This window comes from Cyprinus carpio, chromosome B12 (assembly GCF_018340385.1).
Source record: "Cyprinus carpio isolate SPL01 chromosome B12, ASM1834038v1, whole genome shotgun sequence".
Classification (NCBI taxonomy): Eukaryota; Metazoa; Chordata; class Actinopteri; order Cypriniformes; family Cyprinidae; genus Cyprinus; species Cyprinus carpio.
In genome coordinates, this window is record NC_056608.1 from 21,359,331 (window position 1) to 21,386,324 (window position 26,994).

General features: G+C 36.1%; 1 protein-coding gene across 1 annotated transcript in view; it reads left to right on the top strand.

Moving 5' to 3' along the window:
* The first annotated feature begins 6,732 nt into the window (after nucleotides 1-6,732).
* The window catches only part of LOC109107675 (cadherin-12-like), a 78,597-nt gene continuing 58,335 nt past the window's right edge, over nucleotides 6,733-26,994 (top strand). Inside the window, 2 exon segments of the mRNA XM_042735942.1 lie at nucleotides 6,733-7,244; nucleotides 25,486-25,780. Of these exon segments, the coding sequence (XP_042591876.1) occupies nucleotides 7,011-7,244; nucleotides 25,486-25,780 (529 nt within the window). The 5' untranslated portion in view covers nucleotides 6,733-7,010.

Here is a 26,994-nt window from a genome sequence, read left to right on the forward strand (position 1 = left end):
GCCCAAGACGACGGGTGTCAGCCAGACGAGTCTTAATTCAATTAGTCTGACAATGACTTATAGAATTACGTAATTTATAATCAATTTAGAATGGAGCTTTGAAAGACAGACAGTGGAGGCAGTGAATGCAATCATATAAAAGTAAGTATTGTTTCGTAACACGATATTTCAACACTTATAATGATGATTAAACTTAAAACAATAAAAATGCTGTCATCATTTAATCACTTTCTTGCCATTTTCAAACTCTTATGACATTTATTTTCTAAAGAAACTTGCAAGAAAAAAATTAAACTTTGTTCTTTTATAACAATGAATGGGGACTAAAACATTCAAGACGCAAAAACACAATAAAAAAAGTTTTATAAAAGTAGCCATTCAATCGCTTTGTGTAAAAAAATGAGTTACTCGTTTACATAACTCGACAATACTTGGGACTGCTACAAAGAAACTATGTTTGCTTCCTGAATTATTCTTTAGAATTATTTTTATGCCTGTTATAATTATATGGGATGAATGATGAGAATAATTCTTTAAAATTTCAGTAACATTTTACAATAAGGTTTTATTTCTTAATATTAATTAACTACAGTATATTTAACATGAACTAACAATTCACTAATCAATCCTTCTACAGCATTTATTAAGTTTATGTTTATATTTCTACACTGTAGATCATTGGTGTATGTTTTACAAGAAAATGAAATTTCAGTCTTTCTTCAAAATTTCATGTTACTATCCGTTTCTTTGAAATTGATTATAAAATTGACTAGCAACCTTTTTTTTTCAGCATACATCTACTAATACATTTGTAAAGTCAAAAGTTGTATCTGTTAATGTTACTTAATGCACTGTGAACTAACATGAACAGTAAATGCTGTAAAACATATATCATTCATTGTTTAGGATACTTGCATAATCGGAATTTCTATTTTATTTTTATTTTTTTCGTATTTGTCATCCTTTCCTATTAAAATGCTTACTATGGATGCGGAAATCAAACCTGATCCGATTTTTTTAATGATGCACGAAAGTTTCAGAGGCAAAAGTGATTGACACAAGGTGAGGTCGTATTTAATTGTTAATGTGTGAAATTTTCGGACAAGAATTTCGGACTCAGTCTGCAACGACCTTTAATGTTATCTCATGCATTAACTAATGGTAACAAATAAGAACTTATTATAAAGTTATAGAAAAACTTTCCTATGAAATGATATGAGTTGGAACATTATTTATTTTTTCATCTTAGAATAATGAATCAGTCAGTACCATCTTACATTAATCTTGCAATCTTTGCAGCTCAACAGCTGTTTTTCTAGAGGCCTAGTTCTGCTGGTATTTAGAGTAAATGTTTCAGATAACCTCTTAAATTTGAAATAAACATTGAGTGAATCTGAAAATATCTCCAAGGACAACACCACCACTCGCATTGGATCGATATTTTTAGTCTGGAGCACGTCTTCTCAGACTGGCAAATTTAGGCTAGGTAATTTGCCCAGTCCCACCAACGCTAATTAAATGCAAATCATCAAATGAACTCCTGCTGATGGGTTGGTTTTCCTTGAACTTTGTTTAATCCAATCCTTTAATTGCTTAACAGGATCAATCATGGAACCTTAATTAGCCTAAATGTCCAGATGTGTTTAAGTCATTCAGGTTATGGAGATTGGAAAAACGTAATGGAGGATGGCAGTCTGGGGCTGTCTGGGAATTCATCTACTGCAGTCAGTCATCTCCTTGAAATGCAGCGTGAAGGCTTCCTCTCCCTGCCAGTCCACTTTCTCTATCCTCCTCTCTGTGCGCCGAGATCAGCCAGTGAACCAATGCCATTTTGCACCGCTAAAAATTTGACATTACTGCTTCCAAAAGTGGTATGATGCAACTTGCACAGCCGCATTTTGGCCAAATGACTGGGCTGGCACTGCAGAAGCGATTCTGTAATTGAGTGAAATTCAGAGCAGTGCCCTGCAAAGACTCTAGCAGAAGAGAGATATGTGTTTCACAGGCGTCGAATGACTGGGATGAGTTTGACATTAGGTCACCTCAATCTATGCTGAAGTGACGGAGGTTTCGAAAGTGTTGACATAAGCCAGTCTCCATGCGGTGGAATCAAGGGCGTAGGCTTGCCTTTAACATTGTAGGGACATTTTAAAATCAATCAAACTATACAGAAGCACCACACATTCGCCTACAAAGTGAAATTGCCTATTGCAGTTGATCAAAAGTTCTCGTTCTGAAAAAGTTTAAAGGAACTATAGGTTTGTGGGCAGCAGTCCAATATATGATAGAGCAACGCTTCAGGTGACCGAGTTTATATAAAATAATAATGCAATGTAATGAAAGAGAGATGTAACTCATTAGAAATATTATTATTATTATTTCTAATCAGTTAAATCTATCCTTCATCACACACACACACATATGCACACACACACACACACACACACACATGGTGTATATATATATATATATATATATATATATATATATATATATATATATTAAACAGAAATTGCTAAATATTATACATTTATTAAACAAAATGTCATGCATTTAATCAAAATAAATATTGATTAAATTACTACTAAATTACCAAAGATGTGCAGAAATATAAAGCTGACTGTTGTTTCATGTATTTCTGTCAAGACACGAATGGACGTTCCTCTGTTTGCTTTCCTCATAACAAATACTCAGCATACAGTCCATAGTACATTAGATAGTAAATATGCTATCTAGCATGATTTAGCAAGACACATTTCATTGGGGACAACTCAGATGGAACCTGCATGGTAAGAGCCTGAAGTTACTGCTGAGATTTTATAACCGTTGCTTAAATTCATGACTCAGAATCATTTTAGCTTTTCACATTTGCTTGTTGATTAGAACAGGCAAGTTAAATTTCACCAGCCGTTGCTTGCTCTATATGAACCAGTTTGAAGTGTCTCTTTGATTTGATTTGGCTTTGAAAAAAGCCTGTTTCGGCTGAGAACATCCAGGGATAAGAAGTCAACAGCTTTTCCACTGACACCTCCCCTGCAGGAGTATTGAGTCTGGCGGGCTTGGAGAGCTACTCCTCCTTTTGGCCTCCTCCGACCGTTCTTGGTGCACCAGCACCTCCAGATCTATTGTGGGCTAACCGAAAAACCTGGCAAGCCCGGGTAACTGTTTACACTTGATGCACTTGAATGCTGCCAAACCACCACTGGGTGGTAGCAGGTGGGGTTCAGCGCTGGCAAACTGATAAGCACATTGACCTGGACACAAACAGCTAGCGATCAATCCCGAAGCCAATGAACCACACAGGAGAGGCGAGAAGCATTGAGGCATATCGGAGAATTATTGGGTTGGCAACAGAATGAATCAGGTGGTGTGAGAGCTGGAAAAATGTTCAAAACTATGATCTGCACTGGATTCTCAGGATCGATGAGGTGGTGAGCACAGTGATGTACAGTACCTCTATTACAGCATCGCATCAGGAGGTAGAAGAAGTCTTTGGCTACTTAAACACTGAGAAATGTGTTATATAACTAGTGCAGCTGTCATATACTTTCATGTCTGTTCATGCACCAGACAAATATATCATTCCAGGACCTCATTTGAGTGAGAGTGGCTGTCTCTTATGTGTCTCTTCCAGTCCTTTGACATGTCCAAAGATCAAAGGCTCGACAAATATATTTTCTAATTACAATGGGGTCCAAAAAAAAAAAAAAAAACAAACAAACAAACAAACACAAAAATAAAACAGAGACCAACGGTTTAACAAAACTTTAACAGCATTCATTAATTGTTAAAATGTTTTAATTATATATAGATAATTCAATCCATTTTAACATTTCATTTAATAAATTCTATAAATTAAACACATAATTCTATGAAATTAAGAATTTTAATTAAAACTGAACAGTAGTATACACTTTTTTGAAAGAAATAGATTAATTGTTTTGTTCAGTAAGGACACATTAATTTGTGTAAAGTAAAGATAGTAAAGATTATTGAATGTAAAAAAATAAATAAATATAAAAATGTTGAAATAAATGCTGTTATTTTCTGTTCTTTCTTTAACTTTCTGTTTATCAAAGAATACTGAAAACAAAAATCCACAAATATATACATTTTTATGTTTTGAGTTTCAGTTTTGATAATAAGAAATGTTATTATTAGCATATTAGAATTATTTCTGAAGGATCACGTGGCAGTGAAGATTGTAGTAATTTACATCACAAGGATAAATTACATTTTAAAGTTTTTATTATTAAGTTTAAATAGTAGATAAGTAAGTTTTAATAATCATTCTCAATTTTAATGCTTTTACAGTACTGATTGACCAAATAAATGCAGCCTTGGTGAGCATAAGAGACTTAACAATACTACTACTACTACTACTACTAATAATAATAATAATAATAAAAAACTTAAAAACTCCTGATGACACCAAACTTCTGAATGGTAGTGTATATATGTTCTCAGGCGTTTGGACGTCACTGTAGATTTCCTTCCAACTTCCTGTTCTGGTCTAACTAACACAATATTTTTTTCTTAGTAGTGTTTGTTAGTAGTGACCAATTAAAAGGCATTCTGTTTCATAAACTGCCAGAACTGATCTCATACATCTAAAACAGTGCTTAATTGCTTATGGCAGCAATATCTGAAGATATGACAGTCCCCAGTAATTATGGACATGTCTTTGTCTCTGCTTTTGGACGTTCCTTGATCCATTGCATCTCAAATATGGTTCAATGTCAGCCAAATCCATGCTGAAAGCTTTATTTGCTGTTTTTGTTTTTGAAAGAGAGGATCGCTTTGTCCCTATCTCAGAGAAACTAATTGATTGATTAAATTACCATCTAATCATGATAATTTAGGATCCTGACAGATCTTGTTGAATGCGTTCCTAGCCAGAGATGCTCAGATAACCACTAGCACGCTACGATTCTTGATGGATCCCAGCAATAATTGCAAGCTGCTCCTGGTGACAGCTTCAATGTAAAATTGCTGTTGACTTTAATGCAATTGCTTTTTGCTAACAAAGTGACAAAGGTTATTCTTAACATGATATGATGCGATAATTATTCACAGATAAATGTTCGCTCCACTTTACCATTGAAATGCATGCAGTGACAAGCGTATGCGGGTGTGAAAGTATCAACATCCACATGTCTAAACATAAAGTGTAATGTCACTTTTACAGTTTACTTGTATTATATCATTTTAAAAAGTACTTGCTATAAATTAAAAATTAAAAGAAATAGTCACATAAAAATAATTTGCTATATCTTGGGCTCAACTAATGATACTTTTAGGATCAGGTCGACAACTAGCTTGTGATATGATATCATCATGATACATATGTTACATTTCAATGCATTGCAGTGCATCATAAATTCATAAACTGGATTGTGACTGAAATTACATGAGACCTGATAGATCAGATTCAATCTCTCGTACCTCACAGAAATGTCTCTGACTGCGCTGAGATAAGTCTGCCAGTTTGTGCTTATTTGGATGACTTGCTTCTTCATTATCGATCTGCAGGACATACTATGAATGCACAAAATAAAAATATTGGTAAAAGGATCTAAAATACAATATCATGACAACAAATATTGCTCTATTTATATGATTGCATTAGAACAGCCCCACTACTGTTGCTACTAAAAGTAATATTTCTCTAAACCATGAAGAATAACAAGTGATGGGCCAAAGGTTCATACTCCTTTTACAAATCCATCCAGGTTTGAAGTTTTTTTTTTTATAAAGAAGTCTCTTATGCTCACCAAGGCTGCATTTATTTGATCAAAAATACAGGAAAAACAGTGATATTATTAAATATTTTTACAATTTAAACAGTTTTCTATTGTAATACATTTTAAAATGTAATTTATTTCTGTGATGGAAAGCTGAATTTTCAGCAACATTACGCCAATCTTCAATGTCACATGGTCCTTCAGAAATCATACTAACATGGTGATCTGGTGCTCAGTTTTTTATTAATATTGAAAAGTTGAGATTTTTTACTGCTTTTTTTTTTTTTTTTTTTTTTTTTTTTTTTTTTGTGGAAGCCCTTTTTCAGGATTCTTTGGGGAAAAAAAGAAAATGCAAAAGAACTGTATTTATAAATCTTTTGTAACTGTATAAATGTTTTTACAGTCACTTTTGATCATTTTAATGCATCCTTGATGAATAAAAGTAATTAATCAGTCCCCCCCCAAAAAAATAAAATAATTAATTAATAAATTAATTAATTAAATTAGTTTGCACTCTTTTCAACTGATAATGTGAAAACATTTAATAAAATATGTTGCACTAATATTTATGAAATAATTTATTATTTAATATTAATATTGCAATATTTATTAACTCAATACTCAGTGTATTTGCAGGCACCTCAATTCCAACAGATTTTAAAATCAAGGTAAAACAAAACAAAACAAAAAAACGTTTTTGCCCTCAAGAGAGCGTGCATGCATGCATATCTGCTATGACAGCTGTATAGTTTGCAATTCCACATCTCTCTAAGACAGGACATGCTGTGAATATACAGGCATTATTATTAGAAAGACAGTATTCCACAGCAGCCATAGAGCATTTTAGAGGATGTATTAAGGATTTATGTTTCTCCGCTTTTAGCGTACATCCTTTCAGATGCCAAACAGGGGTCAAAACAGGGTCACTGATATATCTAGAGGACTAGATATTCCATAAAATGTATATTGTAGCTATTTTATATATATATTTAAAAACTCATTAAAATATCTGTTTCTTGGCTATACAACTGAATTACGGTTTTTATTTATTTTTTTCCAGTTGCAGGTGATGAATCTACTACCCGGTTGACCTGAGTCATTTCTCCAGCGAGGGGAGTGGTACAGCACCAGACCCCTGACCTCTCCTCAATCCCCACTGGCTTCACGCTCCAGCTCGTGAGCCTCGGAGCCCTGGATCTCTTGTCTCTCACCTCCCCTTTTTCCTCTGGACCTTGACGTGGGAACAGTGCCGTAACAGACCGCCCAATGCTGAGGAGGAACTGCCTGCTGCTGTTCCTGTGCTTCCTCTTTGAGCAGAGCTCCTGCGCTCCCTTCCAAAGCAGGCCAGGGCAAGAGTGGCCCCACAGCCAGACGGGGCCATCGGCGGCAGGAAGGAATGGAGGTTCCAGAGGATTCCAGAGGGTCAAGAGGGGCTGGGTATGGAACCAGTTCTTTGTGCTTGAGGAGTACATGGGCTCGGACCCACAGTATGTTGGAAAGGTAAGAAGCGCACGTTGATCACGATTGCATTATAGTTGCAACACTGGTTAATAACTGTAACAGCTTTCGGAAGTCATACTCTGCTGAGCCAAAGCCAGTGCCCGGTCTATCAGCCTTTCCTTTAATTTGTTTAATCCACTGCTTAAATTCGCTGGTCTAAATTAATTAACACATTCTGTTCCATATTAAACTCAGAGACTCAGTTTCTTAACTTTGCTCAAGTTAAACCAAAAGCACATGGACTGCAATTTGCCAGTAGGTTTTTTTTTTTTTTTACCATGACTTACAATACAAGATAATAACAGCCTACCCATTTAGAATACGTTACAGTGTTTGATAAACATCAAGGAAAGTTAAATCACTGATTTCAGAAGTAATACAAACTCAGTTGAGGAAGTCCAGGAAGACAGAATTGACAAATTTGGTCTCATTCACTAACCATGCATACAAACATATGAGCATAAAACCTGTGTGCAGCATTTTCATGCAAATCGCAAGTCATTTAGAATGTAAATATAGAACCAACTCAGACCACAGTTATGCAAGCATAAATACAATTTACAATGAATAAGTGCAAACCTATTATAAAAATACTTCTTGTCTGAGTTACAGTACATGCAAATATTAGTTAATGAAAAGTGAGCGTTTTCTATTATTTGCATAACTGTCAAAACAAATATAGGCTAATTGACGCTGGTTTCATGTGTTTGTGGTAAATATATCAGCACATACTGGGAGCGAGAAAATCTAGCCACAAGACAATACAGACAGGAAAACTTTGCCATTAATTCTAATAATGATGCAGCTGGCAGGTCAAATAATGTAATTTTTCCTATTGTATTGCATGCACACGAATCTGTCATCAGGTGAAAATTGGCTTTTAGCATGATGCACATGTTTTGGTGGAAGACATGTACGCACTGACAGTGATCTTTAATCACAAACCATTCATATTCAGCGGTGCATTTCCGAATATGCGGTCATAACAACACAACATGAAGCTGGAATTTAATTTTCATGCAGAAAAGTGCCGTAGCCTTCCAAAGAACATCGCCTTTAGCAGATCATAACCCGACCTGATCTTTCCACACACTTATCAAGTAAAATGAGACATTTTAGTATGAATATTATTTAATGTTAGTAAGATTCATCGCTGGTGGGCCTCGCCTCTGTCACTGTCGCCTACTTTTTCCAAATACATGTGGAGAGGAAGAGACTAAACAAATCTCCCAAAGTGAAGTTCCTTCTTAGTAGTGATTAGAGCTTTATTTTGTGCCAAATTCATCTTAAAACAGATGGCTTCGTCCCCTGCCGAGCCGAGCATGATTTGAACACCTCGCTTTATCTAACATTTAAAGAGGATTTTCCCTCTAATGAAGTATGAACTTGTGCCCTCCACCCTTTCCCCAGTTTTAATGGAGCAAATCACCTGAACATCCTTTATGTCACTCCAAGGAGAAGGAAACGACATATTAGCATTTGCATAACTTTTTATTTTGAACTATACTGTCAGGTTTCATAGTACAGGATTTTCTTCACTTTCTGCAAGAGCTGTTTCATTATCAAGCAAGTAAATGTGAATTTACCATGAGAAGTAGGAGAAACAAAGAAAAAGGTGACAAAGGAATGCTCAAGGCCACAACACATCAGCAAACATGACTCTCGGCACAGAAGGAATACTTCACTACCTTTGGGGGCATCTATTTTGCATGCTTTTCAGAGCGGTTTGCGTAAGACGTCTTAATCAGGACAATGAGCCAAAGTACCAGCAAAGATGATTAGCATAATGCAAAATAAATAAACACAGTAATGCCACAATGCGCATTCAATGAGTTCCGAGACCGTAGCAGATCATGGCTGGGGTTTAGAGGTAAGAGGAAATGCAAGAAAGCTTTTCTTTCAGATTGCTTTGTTTTTTACCTTGAACCAGGGACTGGCTTTTGTCTATTTTGGATTAATAAATGCAAGACTCTAGTAACATTTGTTTACTGCTGTGTGACAGAGAGAGGGTGGGGGTGGGGGGATCTGTTGCGTGGCATGGTGTCAAAGGAGTAAACAAAATGAAAAAGGAGTGAAAGAACAATGCTTGCATTTCTTTAGGCATCTTAGTCAGGCATAAATTGCACTTGGGACTTTGTATTGTTTCTTCGCCATGTCCATTAACTTTATCTATCGCCGTGCAAACTGTTTTTTGTTTGTGCAAGGGTTGGTATTTCTGAAGAGTGAGGCTTCTCATAACCTGTTACAAAACACAGCAGAATATATAACATTTATTTATGGAGAGACTATACATACATTTAGCTCCTGAATGCATTAACTGTTAAAACAATCCATATCAGAACACCTCAGCAACCACACAGTAACGTACAGTACTGCAAACTAGGGGTGTGCAATACTGGAGAAAAAAAAAAATACTGAGTTTGTTTTTGTGCTGATAGTCTGGCGAGTTTAGGCCTTTCATCATTAAATAAAAATACAGTAGATTTATACACACTAAAACTGCTAGTAGGTGGCAGCAAGTATGTCTTAATGAGTGATTAATTGAATCATTGATTCAAATGATTCGTTCAAAATGCCTTTATGAAAGGATTATTGAATCACTGACTCAAATGTTTTGTTCAAAAAGAGATTCATTCAGCAACCACAGTGTTGTTCTGTGAGACACAAATGTTCTGTTCCGACTTTGAATCTATTTCCTTCGGTGAAAAGAAAAAAACAAAAACAAAAAAAAAAAACAGACAATATTGTGTCTAAAATGTAACTTACTCAATATTAACTTCTTGTTTTATTGTTGTATAAAATCAATATCGCATTTGATAACATTGATGTTTATGAATATGACTCCTTGATTTACATTTTTAATTAATTACTAAAGTGTTGCTAATATAATTTCTGCAACTTTATCAAACATAATAATACTAATATTCAACTAAAACCACAAAACATCACAGAATTCATCAAATCTATTTGTAATCCATTTGTTTCTGATGTCTGTGTCATTGATTTCTCTCCAAAATGACGCCACTTCCTGGAAGATGATGTCAGCAAGGAAATGGCTTTTATTAGTTACCGAGTCAACGGTGTTTAACAAAAGACTAACAGGTTAAACAACAATATTGAGGACATATGAAAATAATAATAATAATAATAATAATAATAATAATAATAATAATAATAATAATAATAATAATAATAATAATAATAACAACAACAATAAATACCGGTTACAACAATAATCCCAAGAAAACATGCTTTTTTATCATTTAAAATTAAAGGAAGGAAAATTTAAGAATCAAATTGCCAGTTTTCATAAAAGAAGTCATTGCAGTACCCAGGAAAATAACACAAATGGCAATACCCAAATGTAGTGCAATGATTTAAATCCATCCATATTTTAATATGTTGAGTTTAATATTGTATTCATTACAACAAATACCATATAACAGGAGCATTAAAATGTACTGCATAACAGAAATAACTGGACTTGTTGCAGTGGTAGACAGAGAATTTTGGCATGCAGAGATCAAATAGATATCTTATCTTATGAGATAACATTTTTGCAAGCTTGAAATATTCATTTCAAGTAGAAGAGTTGATGGATTGACACATAATATGCAACAGCAGGCGGATATACTTTTTTTTCGGTATGCATTTATGCAAAAGCTGTGCGCATGAGAACATCACAGCCTCCAGATACTGGTGAAACTACAACACATCAGCATTTTATCGTTTATTACGGAGGAATGAAAGCCTCATTGAGCCTTTGGGAATACTGCAACAAAGCTTAAATTCTGCAATTAAATAATGCGATGCCGTCCTTGATGTTGAGCAATGTCTGTTCGCAAGGAAAACCGCAATCATTCGGCTGACTGTAAATCAAGTTCTCTTCCTCTTCCTCTCCCTGTCTTGCATTAGCCTTTCAATCACCATTAAACCCTCCTCTTGCTGTCACTTATGACCACCCACAATTCACCTCTTTCTTCAATCATCTGAGCTAATAACATAATAAAGACTATACATAATCTCAAAGACACAGGTCGGTGGGTTTAAGCAACTTTATAATGTAACTTTATTTATGACATCATTAGCCAAAGTGCCATCAGTCAACCTCGCTGCCTAACCTATCATATCTGATAGCTGCAATTTTAAAAAGCAAATGAACCAACATACAAAAGTAATTTGATAGGATGTGTACCTCTGTGTCATTTTATGATGTTTCAAGTCAACATGAAATCAAAATCGAGCCCATTTACTTTCTTAATGCATGTTCCTGGTCTTATTGTGCACGATTCATCGAAACACATTGTTCCAAAGGGATTTTTTTTTTATTCTTATTTTTTTTTTATTTTTTTTTTTTATGTTGCATGAAAATTTGCTCCACCTCTGAAGTCTGAAGCAATAATTTTCAGCTATAATGAATTCCTCAAACTTTTTAACATCCTTACAAGCACCTAACTTCATTTATACTCTACTTAATGACCTTTAAAAATAAATTTAAAATCCAGTCAATTCCTGTTGGGAAAAAAATATGAAATGTATATATAAATATTATTACTGTAACTAAATTAAAATTACATGTAAAACCATTATTGAATGGACACTATATATTTATATGATGTTATGAGGTTAAAATTTGGATTTGTATTTGTATTTTGTTTTTAATTATTATAAGAGAATTAACTTTTTTTCTTTCTTGTGTGATGAAGAGTCAGTTGAGAATTTTCTCTGATGCACAAACATCCATCTACTGTAATACCAATTTCGTCAGTGTCCTGATTATGTCTCTAAGACAATGAATCCAATGTTTTCAATATTATGAAATCTGTTTTATGGTTTTAGAAGTTGATTTTCTAATGGTTTGACATTTGAATATAGTTGTTTATGTTGTTTTTGGAGACGGTGAGTGAAGTAGGTTCAATTATGTGGAGTGATTTGGAGTGATTTGATTTAGTTGATTTAGGTTTGTGGTGACTAATAAGATGTCTCTGTGCAAGGACAAATGATCTTAGTTATGACCAAATACATTGTATTGGCTTGTAAATTGAGTAAGATTTATGTCAGGATGACCTGCAGAAAAAGTCTAAGTGGAATGGCAAGGAACTAGAAAGTACTATAATTGCACTGGAAAATTAATTGAGTAAGAATATAAGTATTGATTTCTCAATAATACTTAAGCACAAGTACAGAATCCCCCAAATGATACTACAGTTTTTACTCAGAAATATGCCAGTTTACAGATGCAAACAGCATTTCATATTGACTGTAAAGCAGAGGGAGCTTCTCAGAAAGTTAAGCTGGATCACATTCACCTCATATCTGAGGATTTCAATCCCAGATGAGCACAAACGAATCATCAGGAGGCCCAAGCGGATCAAGGGTTTATACAGTGTTTACAAAGACGCAACCGACTGGGCTTTTTCTGCGTGTATGTCCACCCCGCGGCAAGCTTTGGTGAGAAAGGCGCAGGAAACTGTACGTACAGGAACACAGAAGAACATCCATGCCCTTAACAAAGAGCGTGATAAATAAAAAAAAATCACTCCGTCTAAAAGAGATGTATGCTACGTTATCTGGGAAAATTTGAGATGGGTATTTACTGACCCAATCCAATAATGTTAGCTGGGAGAACTGCTCCAGATCTTTTGAAGTCTTTTCATTCTCACAGCTTTTTACCTGCACTGACGTCATCTTTCATTTATCTCCAGCCTTTCTCAGCACAATCTGTTCATCAACTGCTATCCAAACAGCCCTTTCAACAAACCATTCAGTTTCTGCACTGCTGTCGCCTTCACTTTTGTGCTTTTTCTTAAAGGAACAGTTCACCCAAAAATTAAAAATATTGCCCTGGCCAGTTATACACACACAAACAAAAATATATTTGTAAAGAATCTATGGATAATTTTTACGCAACAACAGTAAATATAACAAGAAATCAAACACCTCAGAATATCCAGCAGTCTTCTATAAACAGGCTTAAATTTAAGTTGTCAGCATACTAGTCCGGCAAACATTTTCCTTTAGAAAAACTTTAGAAAAGGCTTCCATCAGAAAGGTCTCTCATTTGAATACCATAATGCATTTTCTAGAAAGGCCATCCATTTTACAGCTTGTTTACGTGAGCTCTTTCTGGCTGACAGGTCGACACTTACTCGCTCCCATTGTGTTATTGACACCCACGTCCACCTCATCTCTTCCCACCACCTATTCTCAGATTAATTCCCCGAAACGACTGCCATCTCATCTGTCTGGGGCCACCTATCATTAGCTCTCAGATCTTTTCAACATAATTTATGAAGACATGGATCTGTGCATGGGAGCCAAGAGAATTTTACCAGAAAAGGATGCTAAAAAGAAAATGTTTTAACAGAGATAAGCACAGGTGAATGGATATAGACACTGCGTGATATGAAAGCACAAACTGAGCCTATACTTCTTTAGTATGTGTTTATGGTGTTATTGCGCACAATTAATCAGTGCACATTATTCCAAAGAGAGGAAACAGATCATGGCGACTAACTTTAGTAAAAAGAAATAAATGTTACTTTACGTTTCAAATGACTATTTTATTTTATTTAATTTTTTTTTACAGTGTACAAGTCATTTAAAATTACAAACTATAAAATACCAATGTATTCAATAACTGGATTAGGTTAAGATGATGTTCTTGATAACCTTGACCTTCAGCCTCAAACAGACAAAAAAACAAAAACAAAAACAAAAAAAAACTGAGTGCTGGTAGTATTTCGAACTCAATCTAGTATGAAACACCACTTTTTAAAATCCAATCAATTCCAAAAGATAAAATCTAGTACTGCCCTACTTTTTTTCTCATTGAATATTTAATTTCACTCAGAAATGTCACATTACAGAAGTAAAATGGGTTAGGAACGTTATTTCATGTTGACTTTGAAATGAAAGGGAATATGTTTTATGTTCACATTTAATACACAATATCATCCATCCTGTTCAAAACTGTTCATAAGCTAAATGGTTAAACCGGCCCTTTAAATGTATAACACACTCCATCAATATACAGCAGCTGCAGCGAGAGTTTCATAATGCAATCACAGACTGCTCTCTCCAGTAATCAGCGTCAAATGACCAGACAGAACCTCTCCAGTGGCCTGTACACTAATCAAGGTTACCATGTACATAGACCCGGCAAGACACACTGTAATTATCCATTCACTCTCTTCACCGAGCATGTCTAAAGCATTAACGGAGGTTTTGAGTATATTGCCATGGATCACTTAACTGGGTTTATTTATGGTCAAGCACACCATGCACTGTCTTTGGATGCGTTCCTTCCTTGTAAACACTGACATAGAGGTTTCAGTGTAATCTATACTGAAGTCCTAAAATTTACTTTTAGTAAATTTGTCCTTAAATTAGACAATTGGGGTCATGTGTATTTTGGCTTTAGGCTGCATTGCTAATAAATGATTGTTCTTTGCCCCAAGTCAAAATGAACACAATTACGTGGGTTCAGCAGATACTGTATTTCAGCATGCTTACCCAGAATGCAACAGCATACTTGAGAACTCAAGCAATACTTGACCTTACTGGGATCAGAAGTGCTTCTTCTGCACCAAATTTGTTCCAAGCCAGATTGAGTCTCTTCCGAATTCCTCATCTAGGGTTGACCTTGCAGGCTGACAGCAAACAGACGCAGATAATAATGGATTTTGCGCTAGAGAGCTTATCTTAAACAGGCCAATCGTTACCTGTGTGTGTCTCACAACATAGCCTGGTTAAAAGAGAGGTCAGCTTTACTGTGTGCATTTAATGAGACTTGAGCATGATTGGAAATGTGCACCTGATAAGACCGTTTACAGCCCTATAGTGTAATGAACAGTAATGCTGTAGAGATGCCAAGCTACACACAGTGCTTGGGCTCAAACGTGTCAGAGAATTAGGCACTGCTTATAAACAATGCAAGCACAGTGAGTTTGATGCTGCATTGGGTATGTTGGTTTTTCTTATAAACAATGCAAGCACAGTGAGTTTGATGCTGCATTGGGTATGTTGGTTTTTATTTACAGCTCCTTAATAGTTGTTATTATTATTGGTGTCTATTTTATTAATTTAAGTAAAATTATACATGAAAGTATGTTGGTTTTTATTTATATTTATAATTTAATTATAAATTAATAAAAGAAATGATTGAAAATAAGGGAATCGTTTGTTACCAGATTTTGATTTGTGTTTAGTTAAAGATTTTCACCAAAACCACCAACTGCTCTACAAAAATTTACAGTGACAACAGAATTTCAAACGATAAGGAAACCATATTTACAAATAAAATACTCAAATACAAAAATAATAAACTTAAGAGTAAAACAAGAGTGGAGCTTAAATCAAAGAAATCAATAAAACAAAACACAAACTAACTTAAACCAACCTCAATTCTAATCTAATCAAAAGAAAAGAAAAGTTTGTCAGCATATCAACGCCATACACTACTCTAACTATCGAAACAAAAATTACAAACGTTAGCTCCCACTCCCAAACTAGTGTTTTATTCAATCTGAAATTCTACGCGTTGCTTGTGTATGTCACATGACATACTAACCTTGTCTCAAGTCTGAGTCGAGGATACATCTGAAAGAAAACTCCTTAAAGGATATATAGTCAAGTCATGACAAAGTCGTCAACAAGGGAACACTAAGCATAGTAGAGTAATTAGGAAACACACAACAGCAATCGCAACTGACAGACTTAACATGTGGACAGCAGAGCCAACAAACTAACGCGAGCCCGAGGAAGCATAGTAGAGTAATTAGGGGAAAAGTGTTGGTAATGTCTAGTGTCAGTTGGTTCCTTAAAAAAGCATTGTCACGTCGACAATTAAGAATGACAGAGAACTCCCCCAATCATAGGACCTGAGAGTTAAAGACAGGGAAAGATACAGAAAGGATAGAAAAGAAGAAACATTCCAGAACACTATGGAACGTTACATACAGTAACTTCTCTAAGAGTGTTTAAGAAGAATCCACCAAACTCAGCACAGTCTGTTGTGACATATTATCTAACAGATAAGTCTAACAGATAAGGCTAACGGATGGATGGATGAATGGAATGAACAAAGTATGAAGGCATATTTACTGGATGGATGGATGATGGACGGATGGATACTTAGATGACAATAGACAAATGGATCGGTGGATGAATGAATGAATGAAGTGTGAAGGTGTTTTTACTGGATGGATGGATGAATGAATGAATGAATGAATGAATGAATGAATGAATGAAGGTGTTTTACTGGATGAATGAATGAATGTGTATTTACTGGATTGATGGATGGATGGATGAATGGATCCTTAGATGTGGATCTGGCGGTGTGACAGGGGACAGAAGCACGGCAAGTGTGAAGGCACACGGGCTAGGCTAAGGGCTAACCCCACTAGACCAGTCCATTAATCATGATCTCAAACATTCTCTGTCTGGAAAATAAACTGGACTTAATTCAACTCAGTCAGTCTACACAGCATGAGACAAGGGATTGTTGTGTGTTTGTTTTCACTGAAATGTGGCTAAACGACAACATCTTGGACTGCTATTCAGCTGCACGGACTTGCCTGCTACCGAGCGGACAGAGATACAGCGCTGGCTGGTAAGGCTCGCGGGGGTGGCTTGTGTGTGTACATCAACAAAGAGTGGTGTAACAATGCTGTGGTAGTGACAAAATACTGTTCATCACTGGTGGAGTTTATGTTTGTGAAGTGTCGAGCATTCTATCTGCTGCGGGAGTTCAGAGCCTTTGTTATTGTCGCAGTTTACATTCACCCATGTGCAAACGCCAACGACGCGCTTTGCGAGCTGTACAGCGCCATCAGCGAACAACAAACAAATAACCCTGATGGCTTTTTCATAATAGCCGGTGACTTAAACCACGCAAACTAAAAGGCAGTTTTGCTACCAACATGTGAACTTTGCAACAAGGGGAAAACACTGGACTTGTTTACACAACAGAAAGGAATGCGTACAAGGCTGTACCCCGCCCCCACCTAGGGTACTCGGATCACATCTCTGTTATGCTAATTCCAGCATACAGACCACTTCTGAAACTCGCCAAATCGGTTCAAAAACTCATCACAGTTTGGCCAGATGATGCTACTTCAACACTACAGGACTACTTTCAGTGCACAGACTGGAACATGTTTAAAGAGGCAGCCACCTACAACAGCCTCACAGACCTGCAGGAGTACACTGAAACTATGAGTGCTTATATCAAAAAGTGCATTGATGATGTGACAGTCACTAAGACCATCACCACACGTGCAAACCAGAAGCCGTGGATGACAGCAGACGTTCGTGGGCTGCTAAAGACCAGAGGTGAAGCATTCAGATCAGGAGATAAAGCAGCACTCAAAACAGCAAGAGCCAATCTGTCCTGTTGCATGAAAAATGCAAAACCTTCATATGCTCAAAAAATCAACAATCACTTCACAGAAAGCAGAGACATACGGAGCCATTCAGACCATCACTGACTACAAGCACCCGCCACAGGCCTGTGATAATGACACATCCCTTCCGGATGCACTTAACCACTTTTATTGATGGTTTGAAATGCAGAATGACACACCTGCACAAAAACTTCCCATACCTCCCAACGACCAGGTGCTCTGTCTGTCTCCAGCCGACGTAAGGAAGACCTTATCTAGGATTAACCCACGCAAGGCTGCGGGTCCTGTCAACATACCTGGCCGTGTACTGAGAGACTGTGCTGAACAGCTGGCAGATGTCCTAACAGATATCTTCAACACCTCGCTGAGCCAGGCAGTTGTCCCCACATGTCTCAAATCCATAACAATCATACCGGTACCAAAGAAATCACCTGTGTCCTGTCTAAACGACTACCGTCCCATAGCACCAATCATGATGAAGTGCTTTGAGAGGTTAGTCATGCACAACATCAAAACCAGCCTCCCCAACACACTCGATCCGCTCCAGTTTGCATACCGTCCAAACTGCTCTACAGACGATGCAATTTCCTCCACCCTCCACCTGGCTCTTACCCACCTAGAAAATAAAGACTCCTATGTTAGAATGCTGTTCATTGACTTCACTTCAAGCTGCTGACCCACGACTGCACTGCCAAGTTCAGATCCAAACACATCATCAAATTTGCGGATGACACAACGGTGGTAGGTCTCATCAGCAACAGCGATGAAATGCACTACAGACAGGAATTTGCAAAGCTGGCTGAATGGTGTGGCACTAATAACCTGTCCCTCAATGTGAGTAAGAAAAAGGAGGTTTTGATGGACTTCAGGAGAAACTCTGTTGACCACCCCCCACTGACCATCGACAGCTCGACTGTGGAGAGAGTCAGCAGCACTAAATTCCTGGGGGTGCACATCACAGAGGATCTCACCTGGACCAACAACACCATGTCACTCTCCAAGAAGGCATTACAAAGCCTACACTTTCTCCGCTGACTGAAAAGAGCACGTCTCCCTCCACCCATCCTCATCACATTCTACAGGGGAACCATTGAGAGTGTGCTGACCAGCTGCATCACTGTCTGGCATGGGAACTGTAGTGCAGCAGACGGCAAGACCCTCCAGCGGACAGTGAACACAGCTGCAAAGATCATCGGTGCCCCTCTCCCTTCCTTCCTGGACATTTTCCTCACACGATGCTCCAGCAAAGCCAGCAGTATCGTAAAGGACCCCACCCATCCCTCCCACAGTCTCGTCTAGCTCCTACCATCAGGAAGACAGTTCTGGAGCATCAGAGCCCGCTCCACCAGACTGCTCAACAGCTTTTTCCCCCAGGCTGGGAGAGCCCTGAACTCAAATCACCCCACCCTCCTCTGAAACCCCACACAAACCCCCTACCTCCTAAAACATGGACCATCTCACCTCCTCCACCCCCCGAACACCCCCCAACCTTACCACATCACAAAGAAAAAAAAAAAAAACTGCCGGAAACATTCTTCTTTTTTTGTGCAATTCAAATCTATTTTGTGCAATTCTCCTCTATGCACACTAGACACTTTTCACACACTGCTGTATGTACATAATCCCATAACATGCTTATGCACTACAAATCATCTTGCACTGTTCTCCAGCCAGCTGCTTGACTTACGATGTTTCTCTTTGCACATGTACAGTATTATGTGAAGCATTCGTATAGTCTATATATTTTTCTTTTTCAGTCTATAGGTAAACATTTATGTATTGTATCCACTGAAGCACTGAATGCATCAAGAAGTGCTGCATGGGGTATGAAATCTCAGTGCTCTTTGGTTGTATGGGATAGTATGTATTTAAGGACAAGAACTCCAAGGCACTCGAATTGTAGTGAAAAGTTCATGTATGTATTTATGTATAGTATATTCATATTCAAAATGTGTCACTAGGTTAGTTGTGTATAGGTACAGTGTTTATGTGAAGCATTTGTATAGTTTGCATTTTTTAGTTTATGTATAGGTAAACATTTATATATAGTATATTTAAAGTCAAAATCTGTCAGTAGGTTAGTTGTGTATAGGTATAGTGTTATGTGAAGCATTCGTATAGTCTGTGTTTTTTAGCTTATGTATAGGTAAACATTTATATATATAGTATATTTATCATCAAAATCTGTCAGTAGGTTAGTTGTGTATAGGTTTATACTGTTTTACTTCATTGTTGTATGCCTGTATTTATGTAGGTCATGGTGCTACACACCACTGTCTACTGTTAGTATTATCTGTATGCACGATGGGTCTGAGAGTAATGCAATTTCAATTCTCTGTATGTACTGTTTGTACTGTACATGTGGAAGAATTGACAATAAAGTAGACTTGACTTGACTTGACTTGGTCCTGTGAGGCACGACATTTCATTCCACTGTATGTCCACACATGTAGCGGAATGACAATAAAGCTCAACTTGAACTTGACTTGAGAAGACGGATGGATGGATGGATGGATGGATACTTAGATGACAGTAGACAGATGGATGGATCCATGAAGCGAATAGTTTTCCACTGAAATGTTCCAATTGTAATATTTTTTTTGTATAGATGAAGTGATGATTTTTTTACTTAGATTAACTAATTGTATTATCATTTCAAAAGAAAAATCCTCAGATTATACAAGGGACATGTAGCCTTCAAAACTCAATGCTTCTTGTCTATTGTTGTCAATCCAACATTCAAACTTTATATTGTGTAATTGTTCTAGTTACAATTGGTTTCTATAGAAAACGTTATTCAAAGCTCTAATAGTTTCTGACAGCTCCATCACGTCCATGTGCAGATACACAATCCTTCATAACAGACACTGTGGAGACAAACAATGCCTTCAATATTACAGTGAATCCAGTTTAAAGGTAACTTAATCCCACTCATGATTACATTTGAAGAACTGCAATCCAAAATGACCAGAAAATGGTGTCGGTTGCATGCAGGAACCCAAGCACCACAATAATCCAACACCCCAGAAACAATCAGTCTGCAGTAACCTCACACCTCCCAAAGTTTGTGATGTTTAGCTCTCAAAAACCTGATGCCAAACTAATTCTGCAGATATGAAGTCATTTGTATGGATAAATTGGCCCCAAATTATGCATGTGATATGCTAGCAGTACAGCGGCCCAGTCTGAACGCATTTAGAAAAGAAGACATTTGCAGTGTTAACGTATGACAAAGATGACAAATGCGCTGGCACAGATTGTTTAAGGAAAAATGGAATAATGATGTCGTTTATCTGCACTGCCAATATTACCTTCCACATATTTTAATCCAACTTTTATAATAATGAGATTTCTGCTTGAAGTGCACTGCAGATAGTTAAAAAAACGCTAATGTTCCTAGCAGTATCACTCGCTCCTTACATTGAGGCCAGATGAATTCAGAGTGAGCTGATATTACTGGCTTGAAAGTAAAATTGCTTTTTAATACTTTTCCTTCAACTTGTTCATATACCTTATTAATATTTTGAACTACAGTATGATCCATATTTCTGGCATAATTTAGATATAGGCAAGGGAAAAAGACGTGCTCATCTGTCATACATAGAAGCATTAAAGCATGGCTATCTTGCATTAGTTAATTAATTGCAAGCTGGTACTTTTTATTAATTGCACATTATTAAAATGCTAAATATCACTACGACAACCAGGCTGATTTGTTGCATGTTCGCACAGATGTAACTGATGTTAGCCATCAGTGATCACAATTATAATTTTTACAGAAGAAGTTTCATGGTATATCATGTACTCTGCCATTCAAAAGTTTGGGATGAGTAAATTTTTTTTAAATGCTTTTGAAAGAAATCTCATGCTTTTCAAGGTTACAGTTATTTGTTTGTATATTAGATTGTTTGTTTATATGCAGCTTTTCTTTTGTTCTAGTTATTATGTAAGTGTGTTGCTGCAGTTTTGATGCGGAAGTACAATGTAGTATTCCTTAATTGCTTGTGATTAGATCAGCCGTTTATCCACCTGAGACTGTCTCCATCTGTTGGGGCTGGTGTGTTTGTTTCATAAAACACACACACACACACACACAGAGGCACGTCAGTTTTCCACCTCGTGAGCAAAAACAAAGCTCTCAATAAACTCTCGCACACTTTTACTCTGTACCACGTAATCAAACAGCGAACTGTACAACAAACTAGAGGAATGTGAGACCCGCTTTCATAGTTTCCAGTGATTCTGTGCCCCAGAGCACCAGAAATGTGACAAACACAAAATATAAACACTATGGCTAACGCAGCATCTGCCCCATCGCTCAAGAACAAACACATACGCTAACAACGCAAACACAGACCCACTTCCATTCTCCTATTTTTGTCAACATTACAGACATGATGCATGTAAAACATACATTCTAATCTCAACACACCCATTTACGAATGTTTGAATGTTCCAGAAGATTTCTATTTTAAGTAAATGCTGTTCCTCATAATGTTTTATTCATCAAAGAATCCTGAAAGAAAATGCATCACTGTTTCCACAAAAATATTAAGCAGCGAAAACTTGTTAATAAAAACCATTATAAATAGTTGAGCACATTTATTAATAACTGAGCATCAGTAATAATTGAGCATCAAATCAGCATGTTTCTGAAGGATCATGTAACACTGAAGACTGGAGTAATGATGCTTAAAATTCAGCTTTGCATCACAGGAATAAATTACATTTGAAAATATATTAAAATAAAAAAAGTTATTGCAAATAATATTTCAAAATATTACTGTTTTTACTATAGTAAAATTAAATAAATACATCCTTATCGAGCACAGAGACCTTGTATATATGTTAATAAAAAAATAATAACAATAATAATCCATATAATATTCAGGATATTATATTATATATCCAATTATACCAAAATCTTATATCATATGTGGATTTTTTTAATCACAGTATGCATATATATTCATACACATTCTGTATACTGTGATTTAAAAAAAATAAATAAATAAATAAAATAAAAATATGTCCACATATGAAAGAAGATTTTGATCACACTGCACACCCCTAATGGATCTATACCACACACACAGATGTATATTTATCCTCTTGCACAGATGTCTGCCTTTTCACATCCATAAACACATAAACAGATCCATAAACACATATGCATGTGGGTTTGGAGTAAATGACTCTAGTGCTGGTTTCCTCAGACTCCTTGCAGTCGTCGCACGCTGGGGAATGTATTTATTTAACTGAATTGGCTGAGTGTTTAGGCCCGGTCTGACTATATTAGCATGCAACGAGTGTGCAGGAACGCTGGTCCTCAAGGGGTTTCGGTATCCTAGTGTGTAAGAAATATCCAGTCATGGAGCTAACACTTCCTTAGCAAACCAAACATGCATTTAATTACTGGCCAGACACCATGTAGCGAACTGTATGATCATGCACACACACACATACAGTATAGAAACACATATGTAACGTAGAGAGCTGAGGTTATAAACCACACAAAAAGCACACTAATAGATCAATGAGTTCTTGTCAGGGCTTTGAAAAACACTATAAATATGAGGCAAACATATTTTCAATAGGCTTCTCTTGATAATCTCTGAAGGAAGATCTACAGCTTTAATAATTACTGGTTGTGTAACCACTAAAAAGACTGCTGAAGAGGTAATTTTGACAGGTTGATTCTTCGCTTATGGCTCCGAATGATAATAGAGCCTTTATTTTTTTTCCTCCAGTATATTAGGACCCTATTGAATCCGCAGGCGGTAGAACAGGCCTCTAATTGTCCCTATTGTGAGAGGAGGCAAGTATTTGACTGTTGCTCTCTCAGCACCTGTTGACTGAGACAATAACACAAAAAAAATCCAGTGCTTATCTTTACTCGAGATATTTAAGCTGAGAATAGCATAATAATAGGTCTAAGCTTTTCTGTATACTTGCACTATTCGCAAAGAAGATGTTAAACATATGTGTGAAGCCATAAATTTGCAATGTAACTTTCCATTTGTTTAAATAAAAGTATTTATATTTAAGCATGCTTCAGAAATTAGCATGATCTCATGAGGTAAATCACAATAACAACATAATATGCATCATCTGAACAGATTAGAAGAAATTTGTCATTATATCATTAGCCCAACAGATCTTTTGCAGTGGATGGGTGCCGTCAAAATGACAGTTCAAACAGCTGATAAAAACATCACAGTAATCTGCATGACTCCAGTCCAGCCTCAGGATAAGTAAATTTCTTTAGCAAATCTTTCATTTTTGGGTGAACCATTCCTTAAGTGTAAAAATATTATATATATATATATATATATATATATATATATATATATATATATATATATATATATATAAAAAAAATAAATAAAGAGCTTATTTAAATTAAAATGAACTTTTTCACTGATTCACTAATAGAACTCCTATGCAATATTAAATATTCAAAAAATAATTTTAAAACACCTAAACAAATCACAAACTACAAATTACAAACATCATTCATAAATGGTGTGGCATGAATACGTCTAACAGGCAACAAACATCTTAGTATACACTCAAACTCTCCATGCTTTCTACTGTATTTCTCCTCTACTGTTTTTTCTCTCTCGCTCTCTCTGATTTGGCAGAAATTTGCATGTAAACACACATTTCTCACTTTATCACTCTTGCTTGTCAGTTTATGCTAAATGGTTTGAACATGTCATGTTTGTGAAAAAATAAGAGCAAGTGTTTCTTCTGAGAGCATAATGAGCATCTGGGAAGGCCACTTAGTCCAGTTTATGTTATATTTTTCCTGAACTTATTATCAGAGGGAGAGACAAGATGTTCTCACCAGTTCTGCATGGATATTGTGAGGTTTCTTAAGGATGCAGTCAGCACATGAATCCCTTTTATTGTTATGCTAATTCCATTTTTTAATTAGTATTACCTAACTTTTCGACTTCTAGTTATTACTGGATTGATTGTTGAGTTTTAGCTCTTCTTATCTTTTGCATACCTCTATTCTCTTTCTTTTCATTCATTTCTGAATGTGAAGATATATGATAATAAAGCAGTCTGATAATTAAGCTCTTTTTTTGATTTACGATGTGCTCTAGATATCATGCAGATTGGGGGAAAAAAATAAGCTTTTTTTAAACTTGACTGTCTCAAAAACTTCAGCACAATCTTTGATTGATGCTTCGTCAGATGAGAGACATGCATATGATTAATAACACTGTACAGTGCTGATATGCTATTGAATTAATTAACAATATTATTGATTCAACTGCATTCAAATGCAATTCACCTAAATTAAAATTGAACTGGATTGAACTGAATCGGAATTTATGATATAGCAAATGTGGTGTCGGTTTGAATGTACAATTGAAACCAGAAATAAATTCATGTAACACAAAACATACTGAGAATGGGTCAGGTTCATCTACTTGCAGGCTAACAGAGCAAACCAGATCCTCAGAGTTCAAATATGCTGAAATGTGAAGTCAATGACTAAACACTAAAGTTTTCTGTCAGGAATAATTACATTATAAACTTCCAGACTCTTTATGTATTCATCATACATGCTATTCTTATCTAAATACTGTAATCTGCCATTACTGGCAATTATTACATTTTGTAATTTATAGCATGCTTCAGTTATATTCAGTGCTCTCTTCCTCTATTCTGAAACAACTTGTAATATGTTGGGAAAATAAGGCAATGTTTTGCAACTCCGCTTAACTTCATCAAATATAACCCTATGGTCATTTTACAAAATTTTGATCACTCAGTGTATTCTAGATGCGTTTTACATATTCTTCTTTCTGTCTCTTTAGTTGCACACTGACTTGGATAAAGGGGAAAGCGCAGTGAAATACACTCTCTCAGGCGATGGTGCTGGAACCATCTTCACCATCGACCAGATCACCGGGGACATACATGCTTTACGCAGTCTGGATCGCGAGGAGAAGCCTTACTACACGCTACGAGCTCAAGCGGTGGATGTCGAGACCAACCGACCGCTGGAACCAGAGTCAGAGTTTGTCATCAAGGTGCAGGACATCAACGACAATGAGCCAAAGTTCCTGGAAGGGCCCTACACAGCTAGTGTACCTGAGATGTCACCTGTAGGTAAGAAGCCCATTAAGTTTCCTTGATTTTTCATTAATTCATTCATTTATTTATTTATGGAAATAATGGAGTAAGGTCAGGGGCGTTGCACAAGATCCCGGGCCCTATGCATAGGCAGTCCTGATGGGCCCCCATGACCCCCCAATGAAAATATCCAGGTAAAATAAAATATATTCCAGACTTTTCAAGGGCCCTCTCTTCCTTTGGGGCCCTGGTAATCAGTACTGGTTTTACCCCCAGTCCGACGCCCCTGAGTAAGGTTGAATTCATTAACTTTAGTTAATGAATCATGAACTAACAATGAACAATTGTTACAGGATTTATTATTCTAGAATAATGTTAATTTATACATAAAAACATTATATTTATTATCATGATCTATAAATAATATATTAATTTAATTATTATATATTATATTTGTTTGTAATATTAATATAATTCATGTTTGTTCATCCTACATTAATCTGAACTAATGATTTATACAACTTAAAGTTGATGTATTGTTTAATGTTAGGTATAAGGCATTAACTAACAGTGCAAATTTTTAATATATATGTGTGTGTGTGTGTGTGTGTGTGTGTGTGTAGATAAATCCATATCATTTTTACAAAATTGCCATATTGACAGTTGTTATTCAACACAGCGGCATTATGCAAGCAAAATAAAATAAAATAAAATAAAATAAAATTAAAATAAATAAAGGAACACATGTTAGGTGGAACACATTTTAGTAAAAAAATAAAATAAAATAAAATAAAATAAAATAAAATAAAATAAAATAAAATAAAATAAAATAAAATAAAATAAAATAAAAATAGTGGAACAATGCAAACAACTGTAGGACCAAAACTACACTAAAATTAAATTAAATTGTAAAAAAAAAAAAAAAAAAGAATAACTGTCACCATGTTACAGCGAGGGATGCTGGAGGTCATGTTTTTTCCACATGTTATGGAGTTTGCCAAATATTCCTTGGTGTGGGAGAGGGGAGCTGTGTGCCGTCAGATAATGAGAAGTGCTTGGGCTCCAAATCCACACCAAACTGGATTACACAGCCCTTGTAGGATCCCTCATCTCACATGTTAGAAACATTGATTGTATTACTGATTATTTCACCAAGGCATCTGTTCTGGGTGATGATGGCAGCGGGATCTTATTTTGTTACTGTCTCTGCTTCTCTAAAAAGGCTGTCTCTAAGGCCGGCCAGAAGTTGT